At 39.8% G+C, this 18575-nt stretch overlaps 1 protein-coding gene across 1 annotated transcript; it reads right to left on the bottom strand.

Moving 5' to 3' along the window:
- Window positions 1–274: 274 nt before the first annotated feature.
- RpL18 (ribosomal protein L18) lies at window positions 275–18575 on the bottom strand. Its single transcript, XM_076187042.1, has 5 exons — window positions 18468–18575; window positions 18248–18334; window positions 4566–4772; window positions 1143–1266; window positions 275–444 (listed from the first exon to the last, which is right to left on the bottom strand). Exons 1-5 carry the CDS (start codon window positions 18558–18560, stop codon window positions 299–301), a joined length of 657 nt encoding a protein of 218 aa, XP_076043157.1. The 5' UTR covers window positions 18561–18575; the 3' UTR covers window positions 275–298.

Consider the following 18575-nt stretch of genomic DNA (forward strand, 5'->3'; position numbering starts at 1 on the left):
AATTTCAGCTCCCACACCTAACACAAAAATACCTTTCCATCAAGAGATCAGCTACAAATGCTACAGGTAACACTCATCCACTGGGAGGCCCCAGCTAGAAACCCTCACACTATGTTAAGTATGGGAAATGAAACCCTGGGTAGGATACACAAATGTCAATAGTTGCGAATTCAAATCGCTTGTATCTACCAACCCTGCATGATATTGAAGAAAAATTCTTTACACAATTGAAGGTGCCTTCATAGTTTATCTTTCCAAGGATTATAAACAAACATTTCTTTCATCCTGTTTATTAAGTTTACTTCTTGTAGCCACAGCCTGACCTTCTGCCTCGTGCTCTCTCGAATTTGCGGCCCTTGCTGCGAACCAGAGGCTTGGCATGACTGTGTGGTAGACCTGGAGCACGACCAAAGTGTTTGTTGGCCTCACGTGCTGTGCGCCTTCCTGCAAAGATCAAACAACACATTAACCACTTCCATACGGTGACGCCTACGTAGGTGGTATGAGGAGCAAGTGGGTACTTGATGATGCCGATGTCGGCATCTTGATTATATTTATTGTAGTCGTGCCTACGTAATTTCCATTCTCTCTAAACTGGCTCCATTAATTTTCTATGGTTATCAAAATACACGGGTGAAAGAGAACGAACGATTGAGCAATGACTTTATTTTTTATAATGCGATTATTATGACGCAACATCGCACGTCGGGCAGCTAATGCTGCCAGACGTGCGATGTGCCCCGGAGTGAAGAGGTTAATATCACAAGTTTTCAGTTAAGTGAGTACACACCAAAGAACCTTCTCTACCTTGTAGCTGAATCAAAGCATACAACTATCCCAAACCCATATCACCCCTACCATCTCAGCACCTTGCATATAAGGAGCTATCCATCACACCACTCTAGCCAATGGCTACACTGCAAAACAAGTTTCCAATGCATGTTGTTGTTTTTAACCTTGAGTACCACACCTTTCATGGATGAGGTACCTCTCTGAATGAGAAACTTTCAATGGAATGATTTCTATTATCTGTACAGGTTCTAGTCGAATCTTTACCAACCAGGAAAGAGGGAGCTTATAATAATGTTTATGTACATTTTTTCTTTATCATGGAAGACAAACTACTTCACAACTATGCTTACCTTGAATCAGTACTGTGTTCTTGCCAAGTGGGGCACGACGGGCAAGGACATCAAATGTGAACACCTCACCGCCAGCCTTCTCAATTCGTGCACGGGCTCGTGCAGTAGCACGCAGACAACATATCTATGAAAAGAAGTTGTACCCAATTAACTTTCTGTACTCTCTAGATGTCAACCAATCTGTCTCCACAGTTCTCCCTTGCAGCAGACCTTCAGAAAGGTTGCTGTGGTGATGAATAAATATCATAACAGGAACCAGAAGAGTGCAATCTGGTACAATCATGCCTCTAAAATGTTTCCTTTGTAATGTGCAAATCACATGAGTAAAATTTCACATGGCTTTACATAATACACTGCACACTTTAATCCACCATTTTCACATTACATATAACTACTTGACCCTAAATCTATTTGCAATAAGAAATAAACAAGATGTTTATAAGAAATAAACAAAATGTTTAACTTGTTACTCAATATACATATATTTTGTTGATAGTACTTGATGGGGATGGACTAAAAAGACGATCCCCTGTAGAGTCTATCTTTTAATCTGTCCCTTGTGTATAACCAACATGGCAATAAAGCAAGATGGCAAAGTACAGGGAAAAAGACATTTTGAAATCCTACACCTAACCAGACAAACCTCTTTATGTTGAAACACTTTAAAACAATTATCTTATTCAAACTCTGGTGCTCCACATTATCAAATGTACACAGCAGATGAAAAAAACATCCCAAGGTGGTCAAGTATATACTGCCAATTATAAGGAAATCTAGTCTATGTATTCAACACAATGCTGCATCATAAAGCATTTTTATCACCCAAGGGAAACTTTCAATGACTTGTGCATTTTCTTTACCACCCCCTTTATAATCACCTCCAGAAACCCTTATTTCAAATACAGCATTGCATCCTCTATTTCTTTTCCTTTTATCTGTGTCACCTATTCTTGTACAGAACCAATCCCCTCTTCTGTGTTATTTCAACTTCTGGATCTTTGTCCTTGTTCATGTCTTCAAAATACTACTTTCATTGTTCCATAATTTTCTACACGTTATGGATGGGGGAAACTGAGAAGGAACGGAAAAAGCAAGCAGCATTTTTTTTTTTTTTTTGGTCTTGGGTGATTGGTAACCTTAACTTTGTTAATAATCTATATGTATAATTTGACAATATTCACTCCAGTTTCTCACTTCATTTAACTTCTACCATAAGAGAATAACTTCGCAGCGACTTAAAGTTTCATAATGTGAGTATTGTGATGCACCATTGTATATCAACCATCCAATGTTGTGCAAAAGAATTTGATTCATATTGAAGAGGTTAAGAGGGCCGTCACAATGAATTTCTGAAAAAAATTCCGTCATCTAGTGGCCTTTGGCAAGCCAGTCCTGAAATATTTCAGTGAAATATGGATCAAAAGGTCTCCTGTCGGCATGCTCCGCCTTTGTAAAATACAAAAAAATAAAGGAGTTATGGCAATTTATCTGACCCCCCCCCACTTCCCAGTACACCTTCGCTGCACATATGTTCAACTAAGTTATTTCATCGCAATAAAAATGGCACAAATGCGATGTATTTTGTTATTCACTAATAAAGACTAGCTGGAAACTTGTCCTACACGTGGGGAAAGCACTTCGCACTCGTGAGTAAACTGGGAGAATTATTGTGAGTAGGCGGAGAAAGCGAATTGTTGCTCCTTGGAGAACTTTTATTTACTTTTATTTGAAGCCATAATCATTTCAAGAATGCCTAAACATTCGAAGAAGAAATGTGCGATTCATGAAAGCTAAGAAACTGAATCAAATTATTGAGAAAGCGTGTACTTCTGCTTCGGTTATTACTGGAGATGACTCACAGCAGTGCTGCTGGGCGCACATGGGCTTTGCGTGTTATCGCACTCCTCTACCACTCAATATCCTCTTTTCTCAAACGACGTCACCGCAAACACCAAGCATGCGTGACGTACCATCACGTGCCTCTTCAAATGAAACGCTCCAAGTGCTTTTCGTCACAAGAGCGACTGTCATTGATCATAACTTTGGAAGGACACAATCTTCTTTCTCACTTGGTTGGAGTCAATCCCATCATTACAAAAGCACTTGAGGAACAAGACAAAGACCCAGAACGGAAAGGGACACCAAAGACCAGAAAGAGAAAGAGAAAACTATCGTTCAGCTCCGATTTCCAGCCGGGAGCTTTCTAGTAAGGAAATGTATTTTGAACTTCAAAGCTCAATATCTCAAAACTACCCTTTTCTCTACGTTTTTTCTATCTCCTCCATAACTACTTGGCCGATTTCAATGGGGTTTGGATAATTTGAACACTTTTTATCGTGGGGTTTTTCATTTTTTTTTTTTTGTGATAGAAGCTGATATATTGTATTTTATGAAGAAGAACAACTTTCTCCTAAATTAAGAGGAAATTCCAAAAACTGTACGATAATTTTTTAGGTATTCCTATAGAGCATTTGTGGTATTTTTTTCCAGCATGCTCAGTCAATGGATAAATGAGGAGAAAGTTTGTAATTTTTCAAAAAGTTTTTTTTTAATAACTTCTTTGTTTTTCAACCAAACGATATGAAAATTGGTGGTCAACATCTCAGTATGTATATATATATATATATATAACATATTAAAATTTCGCGAAATTCTGATAATTGACGAAATTCGTTTTCGAGCGCGACGGCCCCATTAAACAATTCAATACATGCACCCCGCTCTACTCTGACTATTTCTTCCTTGTGGTGCTTGCAATCACTCTCTTCATATTACTATCACTCATTATCAACTCACATGAGGCGCAAGTGTGGAATATGGTCAAATTGCTAGCAATCTTGGGTTTAGCCCAGCACATGATCCCTTTAATATCAACATTCCATCACCAATAATCAGTGTTTATACCCTCTGTGACTGTGCCAAGGAAAACTTATGGTTGAACCTCCAGATGGAGGCAAATGATGATAGGTTTGGAGACTGGAAAATTGGGAGGAAAGTCCATCCAACATTCACTTAACAGAACTACCACAAGCCAGTACAATAAACCTTTAATTGATGTCTGATCTAACTGTTGGTGTGATACCAATGATACAAGCATATAGGCTTTTATATTACCACTAATCTATGACAGGTACCTGTAAATTTGGCCCTGCAGGTGACATTAAAACCAAAATCTCACTTCAAATTCGAATGTATTCACTTCTTTTCAAATGACAGTTGATAATCCACAAGTTTCTATCCTCCAATTGCTAAGCTGATTACAAATATTCATACACCAATTAAACACAGAAAACAGCAAACACTTCCAGTGATGGGGTGGGACAATGCAAGCCCGGAAGGTCTACAGCCAATAAAAATGTAAAAAATAACAGCATACTTGAGAGGGAGAATATATATATATATATAATAAAATCAACTACTTACTGTCAGCTTGGGGATGTCAAAAATGCGTACATCATCGGTTACAGTTCCAACAACAACACAAATCTTGTCCTCACGACCAGGTTTCTTCATGAGCCGCACAACACGAGCGATAGAAATTGGAGGGCGATTAGTCCGTGACATGAAGAGCCTTTTCATGACAATCTCGTTAAATTTGGAATCAGTGCGGCGAGCCAGGAACCTGTAAAGCTAAAGAACAGGATACATAAGTACAAAACAAGGCAAAATTTAATTATTTTCAAGATTATGCCAATACAGGCAACCAGCATTCAGCAACCAAACTCATGCAGTTCTTAATACACACAAATCTATGAAGAGAAGAATTTTCTACATCAGTATGGAGGGCAATATGCCCACCAACAGTTATACAAGCAGGAACAGATGTTACTCTTAACAGCTTAGTCAGTCCCATCAATCTGCTGCACTAGGTCTCTTGAACATGAGAACCACGACTCAAATATTTGGAAACAGCTACAAGTTGGCCTTTATGCTCATCAAGGAAGAAATACATTGTTCTCTGAGTATAGCCAGGATATAATGACGTGGGTCTGTGTAATGGTTGCATCTTGAGCTTGGATGCTTTTAGTTATTTTATAGCTCATATGCTGGGTTACTATTATCAGGCCATCTGCATAAATGGCTTTAGTATTATGTGTATTAGGCGCTGAGAGATCAATTGCTACGAGGAAGAATAAAGGAGGCAAGATTACTTTTCCATGGAGGACCCCGTTGTACAATCTTCTAAACTCTGAAATTTGTTTTTCTGTATTGCCAGTGAAGAAGTTTGTTAGTAATTTCTAGTCACTTCTTTTCCATGGTACCATGTTCATGAACTTCCAAATGCCTTATGTCTGCTGCTACTGTGACCATTCTTTCTGGTTAAATACCTCCAATACTTGCGATGTCTACTGAGAAGTGTGCTGATGGCATGATCATCTTTGAACTCATGTTTGCTTGGGGAGGTAGGTAGAATAGGCATATTTCTGCATTTAGTCTTTACAGGATGACCCTGCATCCTCGAAGATGGGGGTGGGTACGTGACTTTTGACTTGGCTCCCTGGGGAAAAAAGCTTTTGGTACGTGTATGTGTGTGTGTGTGTCTGTATATGTATAATATATATATATGACATCTTGACAGGTTGTGAGAGAGGCAGAGGGGAAAACACACAAATAGAACTAGTTAAAGAATACACTCGTTCTATTTGTGTGTTTCCCCCTCTGCCTCTCATATATATATATATGTATAATTTCCATAAGTTTGGATACAAACAAAAATAAGACTGTTGGATGCAGGGCTTTATGGTGGTGTTTATTTTCATCATAGGTATCATATGGGATCATTGCTGAAAACCTGTTTTACACCCAAGATTTGTTGACAGTAGTAACTGTCTTTTATTGTGTTTGGGCCAAGATGCTTTGAATGATATTTAAGATCTTTGGGCTTCACTATGTATCTTATATTGTTACTACCCCCATCCATATATCTGGTGTTGGGTGTTTTTTTTTTTTTTTTTTTTTTTTTTTTTTTTTTTTTTTTTACATAATACCAATAGCTTTTCCACTTTTACAAGGGAGGTAGCCAAAAAACATACATACATACATACATATACCAAGGCTTTTTCCCCCTTCCAAGGGAGATAGCCAAAAAGGGAAAGGCATAAAAACACTCCCACCCATTTCATCCCTAAATACACTCCACACCCCTCCCACCCTTCCTCTCATCTGAGCACCTCCTGGATGACGGGTCATCCCTGCACCCTGCCCACCGCCCTGGGTCAGAAGCAGTGTCGCAAGACACAGTACATCCACAGCAAGGCCGCTTCATTTAATCGGCGACCCCCCCTCTCCGTCCCCCTTTGCATATAGGGCGAGGACGGGGAGAAATCCCTTCGGGCTGCGTCAAAATTTACTCACACATACTACCCCACCCCCCCGCCCATTCCTCCTCATGCAGTCACAACATCATCCATATACAACCATTCTCCACTCACCTCTGTCTTCCTTCCTCAACAGACATTCCCCTCTTCCCCAAAGCCCCCTTCACCCCATCCATCCACCTCATCCTAGGACGTCCCCTCATGTTCACTCCCTCCACATCTGCCTTCCATACCTCTTTTACTAGTCTTTCTTCACTCATTCTTTCCATGTGTCCAAACCATCCTAATATTCTTTCATCAACCCTATCTCCCAAATCCTTTTTCACCCCTGTTCTCCTCCTCACTTCTCACTCTATCTAGCCTAGTAACCCCCACCATACTTCTCAGACACCTCATCTCAAAACACATTCAAACTCCTCCTCTCTTCTTCTCTTATGTTCCACGTTTCTGCCCCATACAGTGCTGTTGGCACAATCACTCCTTCATACAGTCTCCTCTTCGCATCCATTCCCAAATGTCTATTTCTCATTACACTCTTTAAACCACCAAGGCATTTACTCGCTTCTCTCAATCTACATTCTACCTCCACCTTCACTCCACCTTTTCCTGCTACACTTGCACCCAAGTATCTAAAACTATCCACTTCCTCCAGTCGCTCTCCCTTAATGTTCACTTCCAGTCTGCAGTGGTAAATACGAAGAAAATGAAAGTGATGAGTGAGGAGAATGGAGGAGAAATAAGGAAGGATGAGGTGAAGGCAGTTGTAAAGATGATGAAAGCAGGTAGCCAAAAAATGAAGGCATAAAATCCACTCCCAGTCATCCCCCTCTCCTATCTTTGCTTCTTCTGGATGACAGGTCATCCCTACACCTTGCCCACTGCCCTGGGTCTGAAGCAGTCTCGCAAGACACAGCACATCCACAGCAAGGCCACTCCATCCAATCAATTCATGCAGAAAAATGAGAACATGGGGTGAAATCCCTCCCGAGCTGTGTCAAAATATCATTCAAACATACTACCTCACCCCACTCCCTTCCATACACAACCATTCTCCACTCATCCCTATCTTCAGTTGTCTCCCTTCCTCAACACATTCCCCTCTTTCCCAATGCCCCTTTTACCCCATCCATCCATCTCATCCTAGGTCTCCCCCTCATGTTCACTCCTTCCACACTTCTTTTACAAATTTTTCTTCACTCATTCTTTCCACATGTCCAAACCATCCTAATACTCTTTCATCTCCCAGCTCTCTTTCCACCCTGTTCTCCTTGTTCCTCATTCTATCCAGCCTAGTAACCCTTACCTCAGGCATTTCATCTCAAACACATTCAAACTCCTTCTCTCATATGTTCCATGTTTCTGCCACATTCAGTGCTGTCAACAACAACTGCTTCATACAATCTCCTTTTAGCATCCATTCCTCATTTCCCAAGGCACTTGCTTCTCTAAATCTACATTCTGGCTCCACTTCCACTCCTGTCACATTCTCATCCAAGTATCTAGAGATATCCACTTCCTCCAGTCTCTCTCCTTTAATACTCATTTCCAATTTGCTGCCACATTCTCCCCTTGTACATATCATCATTTACTTGCATTTATCTTCAACTTACTTCTTTCACACACATTCCCAAACTGTCACTAACTTCCTAAATACCTCCTCTGATCCTGCCACAAGTGCAGTGTCGCCAGCAAACAACTGGTTAATCTACCATTTTCTTTAACTATCACCAATCCCCAGCCCACCACCCTTGCGTTTACTTCTCACAACACCCCATCCATGTATAAATTCAACTGCCAAGGTGACAGTACATCCCCGATGAAGTCCCACCTTTACTTCAAACAACTCACTCTCTCCATTTCTAATTCTAACACAGGCTCTACTACTCATAATTGCTCTTAACAGCTTTCCTCCTATCCCATAATTTGGAAAAAGAAAGAAAAGGAAGAGAAAGAAAAAATATCAGGACAATATAAAATTAGTACAATGGAAGTAAAGGAAGCGATATCTGAAAGACCAGGCAGCAATCATCACAAATGACATGTCTCTTGATAAACAGGTAAGAAAAGGTATTGGAGACTCCTTCAACTTGCGAAGATATAAAGGGAGAGGGGGGAGGGGGAGAGAGAGAGAGAGAGAGAGAGAGAGAAAAATATATATACATGAATTTAAGAGCAAACTAGATACTCCGAGATACAAAGACCACAAGCATAGCTCCCCTTCCCATAAGATACAACTTATTAAAATTCATTGACCTTCCCAGTTTCACCTTCATCCAAATTACACTTGAAGAAACTTTCTTCCACTCCACTACATGTTGACCTATCTTTTTGCTTACTAGTTTAGCAACCCCTTTCTCCCTCATCCTCTCCTCACTTCTGAGACCCTCCCAAACTCAAAACTCACCCATCCCTTTCAACTTCATTTCCCTCCAATACATCCATCTTTCATCTCATATACTGCTTATATCTTCTCTTTCACTCTTTTCTGCACCAATACATCCATCTTTCTTCTCATATACTGCCTATATCTTCCCTTTTAATCTCATCTGCACCATGTCCACACACATTAAAGTTCAAATTTTAGGGTTCTGGTTGGAAAACTCCTCCCAGACCTTATGGCTTTGTTTTTTTCATGAATGTCCCTCTTCTTATCGCCTTTCTACGACTCCGGTGGGAAGACTTGATGGCAATATTTCCCCCCCCCACCACAGGGTTTAGTAAAATAAGAAATTAATATTCAGAGAAGTGGTACAGGACAGTTGCAGCATAATAGTGTCATAATGGGACCTTTCGCAGTCAGCCTCGTAGATTCCTATTAGCGTTAGAATTTTCAATTGTCTCGGATTTCACGAGGCAAAGGGGTGACTTGGCTAATTTGGAAACATTTAAAAAAAGATGACATAAGTTGCTGCATAAATGTATTTAAAATTAAAAACACGACTCAATGTTATAATTTTTTACTTACTGGTGTGTGATAAGGCTTTGTTAATTTAATTATAAGGTAAAACTAAAAATAGGTAATTATTTTTACTGAAATATGAGCAGTAAAAATAAGAGGATGCTGATTTCGGTTTGTGCATTTTATCTGAGTGTGTTGAAAAATAATGGATATCACTGTCATGTCCTGTATATGAAGATAATCAGCGAGATAAAAAATAACAACAGTGGTGGCGGACATACGAAGTTAATGACCTTTGTGTAAAGAATAGCCTCTTAGATCTGCTGGGAGCTATTTTCAAACAAATATGACTAATTTTACATGTGCCGTGGCAGGCTGCACGTCAGATTCAAGAAAAAGTAAGAGAAAGACAAATGTTAATCATACCGAAAAAATTAAGTCTTCGATGCAAAATTATATTTTCGATACATTGCATGGATTTGCCTATTGCTTGGTGCATTCAAATGAAAGTATATATCAGTATACGTCCATTGAAGTCGGTAGAAAATGACAAATTGCTTGGCTTGATACAATTATAGGCTGTTTTACGAATATCTGTAATTATAAATAGAGGCTCAAACAATGCTATATGCCGTTTGCAATCATGAAATTAATGTACTTAAATTTCAGACACAACAATGTACAACGATACACCTATGTAAGCTTATAAAACTTGCCCAAAAAAGTATTTATTTTCCGGCAAGAATGATAAAATTTGGCGGTGTCTGGTATCAAATCGCTCACCGCGAAAGGTCCCATTTCTCTATGAAAAGAGATTTCCTCTACCACAGACAAAATGACATGTGGCTCTGGTCTGTAGGGGCACTCCATATTGACCATTCAGTATCACCTGCATGCTGCTGAGCAACTTATAACCCCACAATAACATGTAACAAATATTCCAATGGGAAAAATCTAGTTAACAACAAAAGATCCACCACCACTCTTGAAACTAGAGCAAAAGTACACATTAGGAATAGTATATATTTAAACATGTAACATGTAGTTAGCAAAGAAACAGCAATGACCCACATGTTAATCTCATTGCCTGAAGATACTAACTTTTGCTATGTCCCTTGTGTATAACCATCTGAGCCATTGTGAGCTTGATGGCAAAGTTAAGGGAATTCTTGTAATAGAAACCCACCCCAACTGCCCACACACAAACATACCTAGTTCTCAAACCCCCTTTTCCAAAATGGTACCTTCAAGTTTCATGAAACTGGTTTGTAATTTCAAATTACTGTAAAAGTAGTGTCCAGCAACAATGACCTGTGAAAGATTCACTTCATTCATTCCTGTCTTGCACTCTGTCATCCAATGGGAAAACCGCACACCTACCATGGAACAAGTCATCACTTATAAACTTCTTACAAGATTAACCACACAGCCACTCTAATCACCATGGGCATACAAGGTCAACATGAATAACAGATAATTTGAAAAAGTGTATCAACATTATATGGACTCCTGCTCAAAATTCCCAATCACAAGCTCAGTGTTTTGTCAGCAAAACTGTATCTAGTTACATTCCCCACCGTTTCACATTCATCACTGTAGCTCTAAGCAATAAATGAAATATTTCACCTAAAATGTGCCATGTCACCCTTATGCAAACTATAGTAGTAAATGGCATGTGCTCCATATGATCTTAAGTGATTGTTAGGAACATGATTGAAATAATAATGTTCTTGGATGAGAACCCTGAGCTCTTGTACAGCCTCGTGGCACAATCAGAAGTGTGCTGACCTCATAATTGGTTAGCTGTGGGTTCAATCTTGCATTTCTCTCAATTCCCAACTGTGACTGTTACCTGCCCCAACAGTCCAAGTACTTGGGTCAAAGATACTTTGACCACAGCAATGCACCTTCCACCATGGGCTTGTCAGCTTCTGATCACAAGGTAATGCTGTGACCTTACAAACACTGCCAAAGGGGTAAATAAGGTTTCTGAGAGTAACTGAATTAAATTTATACTCTTTGATACGATGGTGACTACGTTGGCATCATGATCCATGAGTGGGTATATGAAAAGGCCAGCACCTAAGTCTTGATTATATTTTGTAGTTGTAGCTAAGTTACTCCCAAATTCTGTGAACAGATCTGATCAAGTTTTGTGACTTTATATTTTACAATGCGAGTAGTAATGCATCGTGCATTCGGCACCCGATGCTGTGCATGAAAATTCAACTCTTATGAAGAGGTTAACCCCTTCACTCTGGGCCAAAATCTTGTGGGCAGCATTAGCTGCCAGACGTGCGATGTTGCATCATAATACTTGCATTATAAAAAATAAAGTAACCCCTGTATTGCTCGTTCTCTTTCACCCGTGAATTTTGATAACCATAGAAAATATGATGAAGCCAGTTTACAGAGTATGGGGGTCTTGCAGGTACAACTACAATAAATATAATCAAGATGCCCATATGGCAGCCTCGCATACCCACTTGCTCCTCATGACGCCTACGCAGGCGTCACCGTATGGAAGGGGTTAAACTGCTCCAATAAGATTTATTTTTCCTATGGAAATATTCCTCAATAAGAATTCATACTAAACTTATTAGTAATGGCAATAATGAACTTTGAAAATAATGAATTGGTAGAAACTATGGAATACATGCCCATGTTGTAGTTTAGAAACTGTCAAGAAATTAGGAAATGTCTAATTAGATGTCAATAACCTAACCGTAAAAACCCAATGTACCAGAGAAATAGCATAATGACCCTCTTTGCAAGGCCATGGGAAGCATGGGTAGAGACTGTGGCAGGTTGTTTGGCACCTTGAAACAGAAAATTAAGAGCCTGTCCCAACTGTTTGAGGGAGAAATCTTGGCTAGTAATTACAACAACTTTCCTCGATTTCGTAAGGTACTGGAGAACAACCCCAAGATGGAGACCATCTCAAAAATAAGATTATAATATGTTGTACATACACATGCCCACAGCTTTTTCCCCCTTACAAAGGGGGTAGCCTAAGTCAAAGGCATAAATCCCCTCCACCCATACTCCATTCCTATTCACCATCATTAAGCAGAGAAAGGGAACAGTGGCATGGAGTCATCCAACGCAATGGATGGGAGAAATGTCATTTATTCCAAGTACATGGCCTGTATGAAACCGACTACAAAAACAGGTCCATTAGACGATATACTGACAGGGTGCAAGGAAAACTCCTATCTTACATTAGCCAACTTAAGGAATGCAGACATCTGAAGCACAGCAAAGTAAATTTGCCGATGACTGGATTTTGGGACATAAAATCATCACCAACAAGCCAGAATTTTTTTTTGTGATAATGAGGACTTCAAGAACAAAAGGAAGAATAAATATCCACAAGTAGGGGTGCACAATCTGAAATGGTTCTACTCTTCACACAAGAGTTAATTACAAAAAGCGGGTGTTGTGGCTATAACTGTGGTGAACAACAAAATTGAAGTTGTATAATACATCAGGATAATCCAGGTTGTAAAAACAAAACAAACACAAAGTGAAGACTGGGAAAACTAAAATATACGTATGGATATGGTTCTTGACAATTCAGAAAATGAGTCGTGAAATTTAAAGCTAATGCAGAATGTGAATTTTTTAACCAAAGCCAAAGAAACTGGCAGGAAAGATTGAGCACCACCAACAAAATATAATTGTTGGTAATTTGTATGGTTTTATGGTTTTATTTTAGTTGTGCACACCTATGTGATACATTATAAAATTAATTATTAATTCTATAAATTATAATACATGATCATAATATGCAATTTCCTTGGCAGAAATGGGAAAAAAGTGCCACAAGCAAGTCTACTAACAAATGAAGCCGCTAGGATACAGTCCAGACGAGTCAGTCAATTAGACTATGGCTTTCACATTGTGGAATGGGTGTTCTCCAACTCCATACATATACCAAGGCTTTTTTTCCCCTTTCAAGGGAGGTAGCCAAAAAGGGAAAGGCATAAAAACACTCCCACCCATTTCATCCCTAAATACACTCCACACCCCTCCCTCTCATCTGAGCACCTCCTGGATGACGGGTCATCCCTGCACCTTGTCCACTGCCCTGGGTCAGAAGCAGTGTCACAAGACACAGCACATGCACAGCAAGGCCGCTTCATTTAATCGGCGACCCCCCTTGCATATAAGGAGAGGACGGGGAGAAATCCCTTCGGGCTGCGTCAAAATTTACTCGCACATACTACCCCACCCCCCACACATTCCTCCTCATGCAATCACAACATCATCCATATACAACCATTCTCCACTCACCTCTGTCTTCCGTCCTCTCCCTTCCTTCCTCAACAGACATTCCCCTCTTCCCCAAAGCAACCTTCACCCCATCCATCCACCTCATCCTAGGACGTCCTCATGTTCACTCCCTCCACATCTGCCTTCCATACCTTTTACTAGTCTTTCTTCACTCATTCTTTCCATGTGTCCAAACCATCCTAATATTCTTTCATCAACCCTATCTCCCAGCTCCTTTTTCACCCCTGTTCTCCTCCTCACTTCTCACTCTATCCAGCCTAGTAACCCCCACCACACTTCTCACGACACCTCATCTCAAACACATTCAAACTCCTTCTCTCTTCTTCTCTTATGTTCCACGTTTCTGCCCCATACAGTGCTGTTGGCACAAGCACTCCTTCATACAGTCTCCCCTTCGCATCCATTCCTAAATGTCTATTCCTCATTACACTCTTTAATCCACCAAGGCATTTACTCGCTTCTCTCAATCTACATTCTACCTCCACCTTTTGCTGCTACACTTGCACCCAAGTATCTAAAACTATCCACTTCCTCCAGTCGCTCTCCCTTAATGTTCACTTCCAGTCTACTGCCACTTTCACCCCTTGTACATCTCATCACCTTACTTTTACCCACATTTATCTTTAGCTTTCTTCTATCACATACTCTCCCAAACTCTGTCACCAGCTTCCTCAATCCCTCCTCCGACCCTGCCACAAGCGCAGTGTCATCCGCAAACAACAGCTGGCTCACCTCCCACTTTTCTCCATTTTCTTTAACCATCTCCAATCCCTGACCCACTACCCTAGCATTTACCTCTCACACCACCCCATCCATGTATAAGTTGAACAGCCAGGGCGACATAACGCATCCTTGACGAAGTCCCACCTTTACTTCAAACCACTCACTCTCTCCATTTCTAATCCTGACACAAGCTCTACTACTCTCATAAAAACTCTTGACAGCTCCCAAAAGCTTTCCTCCTATCCCATAAATCTGCATAACCTCCCACAGTGCCTTTCTGTCTACCCTATCATAAGCCTTTTCCAGATCCATAAAAGCCCAAAAAACATCCTTCCCCTTTCCTATAGCTTTCTCACATATCTGTCTTACCACAAAGATCTGATCTACACAACCTCTACCATTACTCCTTCTGTTCCTCTCCTAATCCTCTCAATCAAGATCCTCGCATAAGCCAACTCCAGGGGACATTAATAAGCACTGTTACAAAGACGATACGGCTTCCTCGGACTTTTATCAGAGAACACAGGTTTCTGTTATTGTCTCTTAACTGCCTGAGGTACAATAATAATCAGGCTGTCAGCATCCGTGACAATGAAGATCCAGATAATCTTAAGAATTAGAGGTACCGAATTACTAAACATATGTTAGGTTTGAATAGACAAATTTACCATCCCAATTCTTCAACCTCAGCATCTATCAAAAACATGGCATATCATTCAAATGCCATGACTTCGTTCACAACTAAAGAGGTTTTAGCCATTTTTTGTTATCGATTTCAGCCAAGAAAATTGCATATTATGTTGATGTATTAAAATTGATAAAATAATTAACTTTCTATTGCTATATTACGTAGGTGAGCACAACTAAAAATTAACCTTTTGTACTAATGATATTCCACCAGGATTATCTTACTGACAGGAACAACTTACAAGATCTTAAGACATTCTTCCGCAAAGATCAGTTGTAGGAGTGGATAGGACATTAAATCTGTACTTGATTTGCAATACTCCTAGTTAAAAATACTAAACTCCTCAGGAACCTCCCATCATGCTTGGTCTAGTTAATCTCCATTCAGATACATATTATACATACAGCCATTTTTTCTCATACATTATCACCAAACTGGAAACTGAAGGTTAGGTATAAGAAGTTAGAGTTGACAATGTGATGCAGATAGATGAGATGAGGAACATGTGCTAACCAAAGCAATTACACAACCTTTCAAAACTACAACTTATTCTCTGCACTAGGCATCTAGAAGAAAACATGAGGCTGCATTAACCCCTTCCATACGGTGCCGCATACGTAGGCGTCATGAGGATCAAGTGGATACGCAAGGCTCCCATATCGGCGTCTTGATTATATTTATTGTAGTTGCCCCTGCATAATGACACTCTCTAGACTGTCTTCATCACATTTTCTATGGTTATCAAAATTCACAGGTGAAAGAGAACGATCGATATAAGCGGTGACTATATTTTATGATGCGAGTATCATTACCACACATCGTACGTCTGGCAGCTAATGCTGCCCGCGAGATTTTGGCCTGTACTGAAGAGGTTAACAGGAAGATGCTGGACATAAGGAGGAACACTCGGTTATCAGAATTTTCCAGCAGGTAGGACTTCTTCACATTCAAAAGCCTGGCATATGGTATGACTGTAGAATATCACTATAGACTATCTAGATTCATTGATTACTTCATGAGCAAGCTCCTATCAGCACTGGAATAGTATTGAAATTAACCTCTTCACTCTGGGGCACATCACACGTCTGGCAGCATCAGCTGCCTGACGTGCGATGTTGCGTCATAATAAATAAAAAGTCTGTGCTCAATCATTCGTTATCTTTCACCCGTGAATTTTGATAACCAAAGAAAATATGATGAAGCCAGTTTAGAGAGAATGGTGGTAACGTAGGTAAGACTACAATATAATCAAGACGCCAATGTCGGCATCACCGCGTACCCACTTGCTCCTCATGACGCCTACGTAGGCATCACCATATGGAAGTGGTTAAGACCAGGTAACACACCCAAATTGCTACGGAAGTGGGTGAATAACAATTACGATTATCATCCACATCGTCAAGCTATCAACTGGAGACCTTGGAATGTAATGGATTTCCTGGATCAGAAAATATGCCCTGCCAGGATTCCAAAAACGCCTTAAGTCCAAAACTATGAGCCTCAAACAAGCTAGATAATGAAATAGATGAATGAAGAATGGATATCAATTGACTGGACTGTACTTCTTTCACTTACTGGTTCTCTGCCTTTAGTACATCCCTGAGATACCATTATTTTAGTTGTGCACATTTATGCGATTAAGCATTACATTATGAATTTTGTATATTAAAATATATGAACAGTGATTTTCTTGGTGGATATAACAAAAACCCTTGCTACAAGCATTTTTACTCATTAACAAAGCCGCTATGATACGCTTACCGGTCAAACCCCCCCCCCCAATACGCCCTAGGGTCAAAACTCCATTTAATTCTTCCCGTTCTTACTAGCATTTTTAAGTAAACGTAATCTAAAACCAACCAGAAGACATCTTCAAAAATATACTGGCTATGGGACTGTTTGTGCTGAGTTTGGCTGTGTATTTTAGAGCGGGTGTGTGTGCTTGCGTGCATAAAGTTCCCCATTTACTATATTTTAGTTTGCTGCTGGGGGATTCTTCACTGGATATCCTTTGAGTGCGTGCACTGGACTTCCAATGGGCCGCGAATAATTTATTTTCACGTTTTGGGGAGAGTTGTAGTCTCCTTAATTAGAGATTAGATATGTTTTATCAATTATTTTCATTGTGAACAGATAAGTATGTTGCAGAATGGGAACGTTTTGGTACTACCACACCGGGAACGTTCTGTCTGGATACAAATGCCAAGTTGACAACTGCCCAGTCCAGTCTGTCAGTTTGACAAGGTCTTTCACATTGTGGACCTGGTATTCTCCAACAACAGATGATGTTAATAAGTGCTGTTACACAGACAATAGGGCTTCCTTGGACAGTATGAGAGAACACAGGGTTCTGCCATCGTCCGTTAATTGCCCAAGGTACAATAATAATCAGGTCGTCAGTATTAGTGATCACAACCCGGATGATCTATAAAATACAAGGTACCAAATTACTAAATATAGGATTGGTAGGTTAGGTTAGATAACAAATTTATCATCCTTTCATTTCTTCAACCTCAGCATCTCTCATGTTATCATTCAATAGCCACAACTTTGTTTATTAGTAAATTGGTTTCAACAACTTTTTTATTGATTTCTGCCAAGAAAATCGCATATTACATAGATCAATTATAACTTACAAAAGTTTTCTACCCCTATATCGTATAGGTGTGCACAACTAAAATTTTAGAGTAAAAAGTCCATCTAGTGTACAGCCCGATTACCGCTACCTCCTGTTCAACACCATGCCTTCTTGAGCTAACATCCGCCTGAGATAACCATCCCTTTTCAGTGAACGTAACAAGACCAGCGGCACCTAACTTGTACAGCCAGGCTGTTCAGCTTCATAGCACACTTGCTGGATCTCAAAAATGACAACTACATACATGTTCCTAGTTTGTAAGTCCTACCAACGCGTATATACGACTTTTAAAACTGTAGTACTAAACCCATACGAAAATATACATACTCATAAAAGGTTTGGAAGCATTAACTTGTTACAATAGAAATTACAAAACACTTGCAATGAACATGTCAGTGTATAACGAATTATTTTCATTTCCTCGAGTTGTCTTCTAAGTTGTGCAAAAATAAGAAACCTACAACATATATACTATGCATCCCTACTTTCTATCCATTATAAATACCAATACACTTCCTATAAAAGCGAATATATTGGACTAACCTTAACCAAAAGCCTCAGGTAAACATCCTGAGACTTTGGCTCCCGCCTGACGACTTTGCGGTCTTTTTTATGGCAAATGTCCTTTCCCTGCAATGTACAAACAATGAATTAACACTCCTAATACCTTCAAATAACCTGTGTAATGAAAACTTATTGTGTATGCACTCAGATGTAAGCAATATTCCACGATTTTCATAAACACTTCACACGTCGTACACACCATGTTTGCCTGAGTAAGTGAAGGAGGACGCAAGGAATTGTGGGAAGAGCCGATAATGTACACAAAAACATTTTTCAAAATATTTTTATACATCAAATATAATTTATT

Source organism: Oratosquilla oratoria, chromosome 6 (genome assembly GCF_046742065.1).
Source record: "Oratosquilla oratoria isolate Oo_2021 chromosome 6, ASM4674206v1, whole genome shotgun sequence".
Taxonomy (NCBI): Eukaryota; Metazoa; Arthropoda; class Malacostraca; order Stomatopoda; family Squillidae; genus Oratosquilla; species Oratosquilla oratoria.

Excerpts from the sequence above, each read along its gene's own strand:
- RpL18 (XM_076187042.1), bottom strand. The coding sequence starts at position 18,560 with ATGTATAAAAATATTTTGAAAAATGTTTTTGTGTACATTATCGGCTCT. Across the intron at positions 18,335-18,467 it reads CACTTACTCAGGCAAACATG|GGAAAGGACATTTGCCATAA; the intron begins GTGTGTACGACG and ends TGTACATTGCAG. Across the intron at positions 445-1,142 it reads GAACACAGTACTGATTCAAG|GAAGGCGCACAGCACGTGAG; the intron begins GTAAGCATAGTT and ends TGATCTTTGCAG.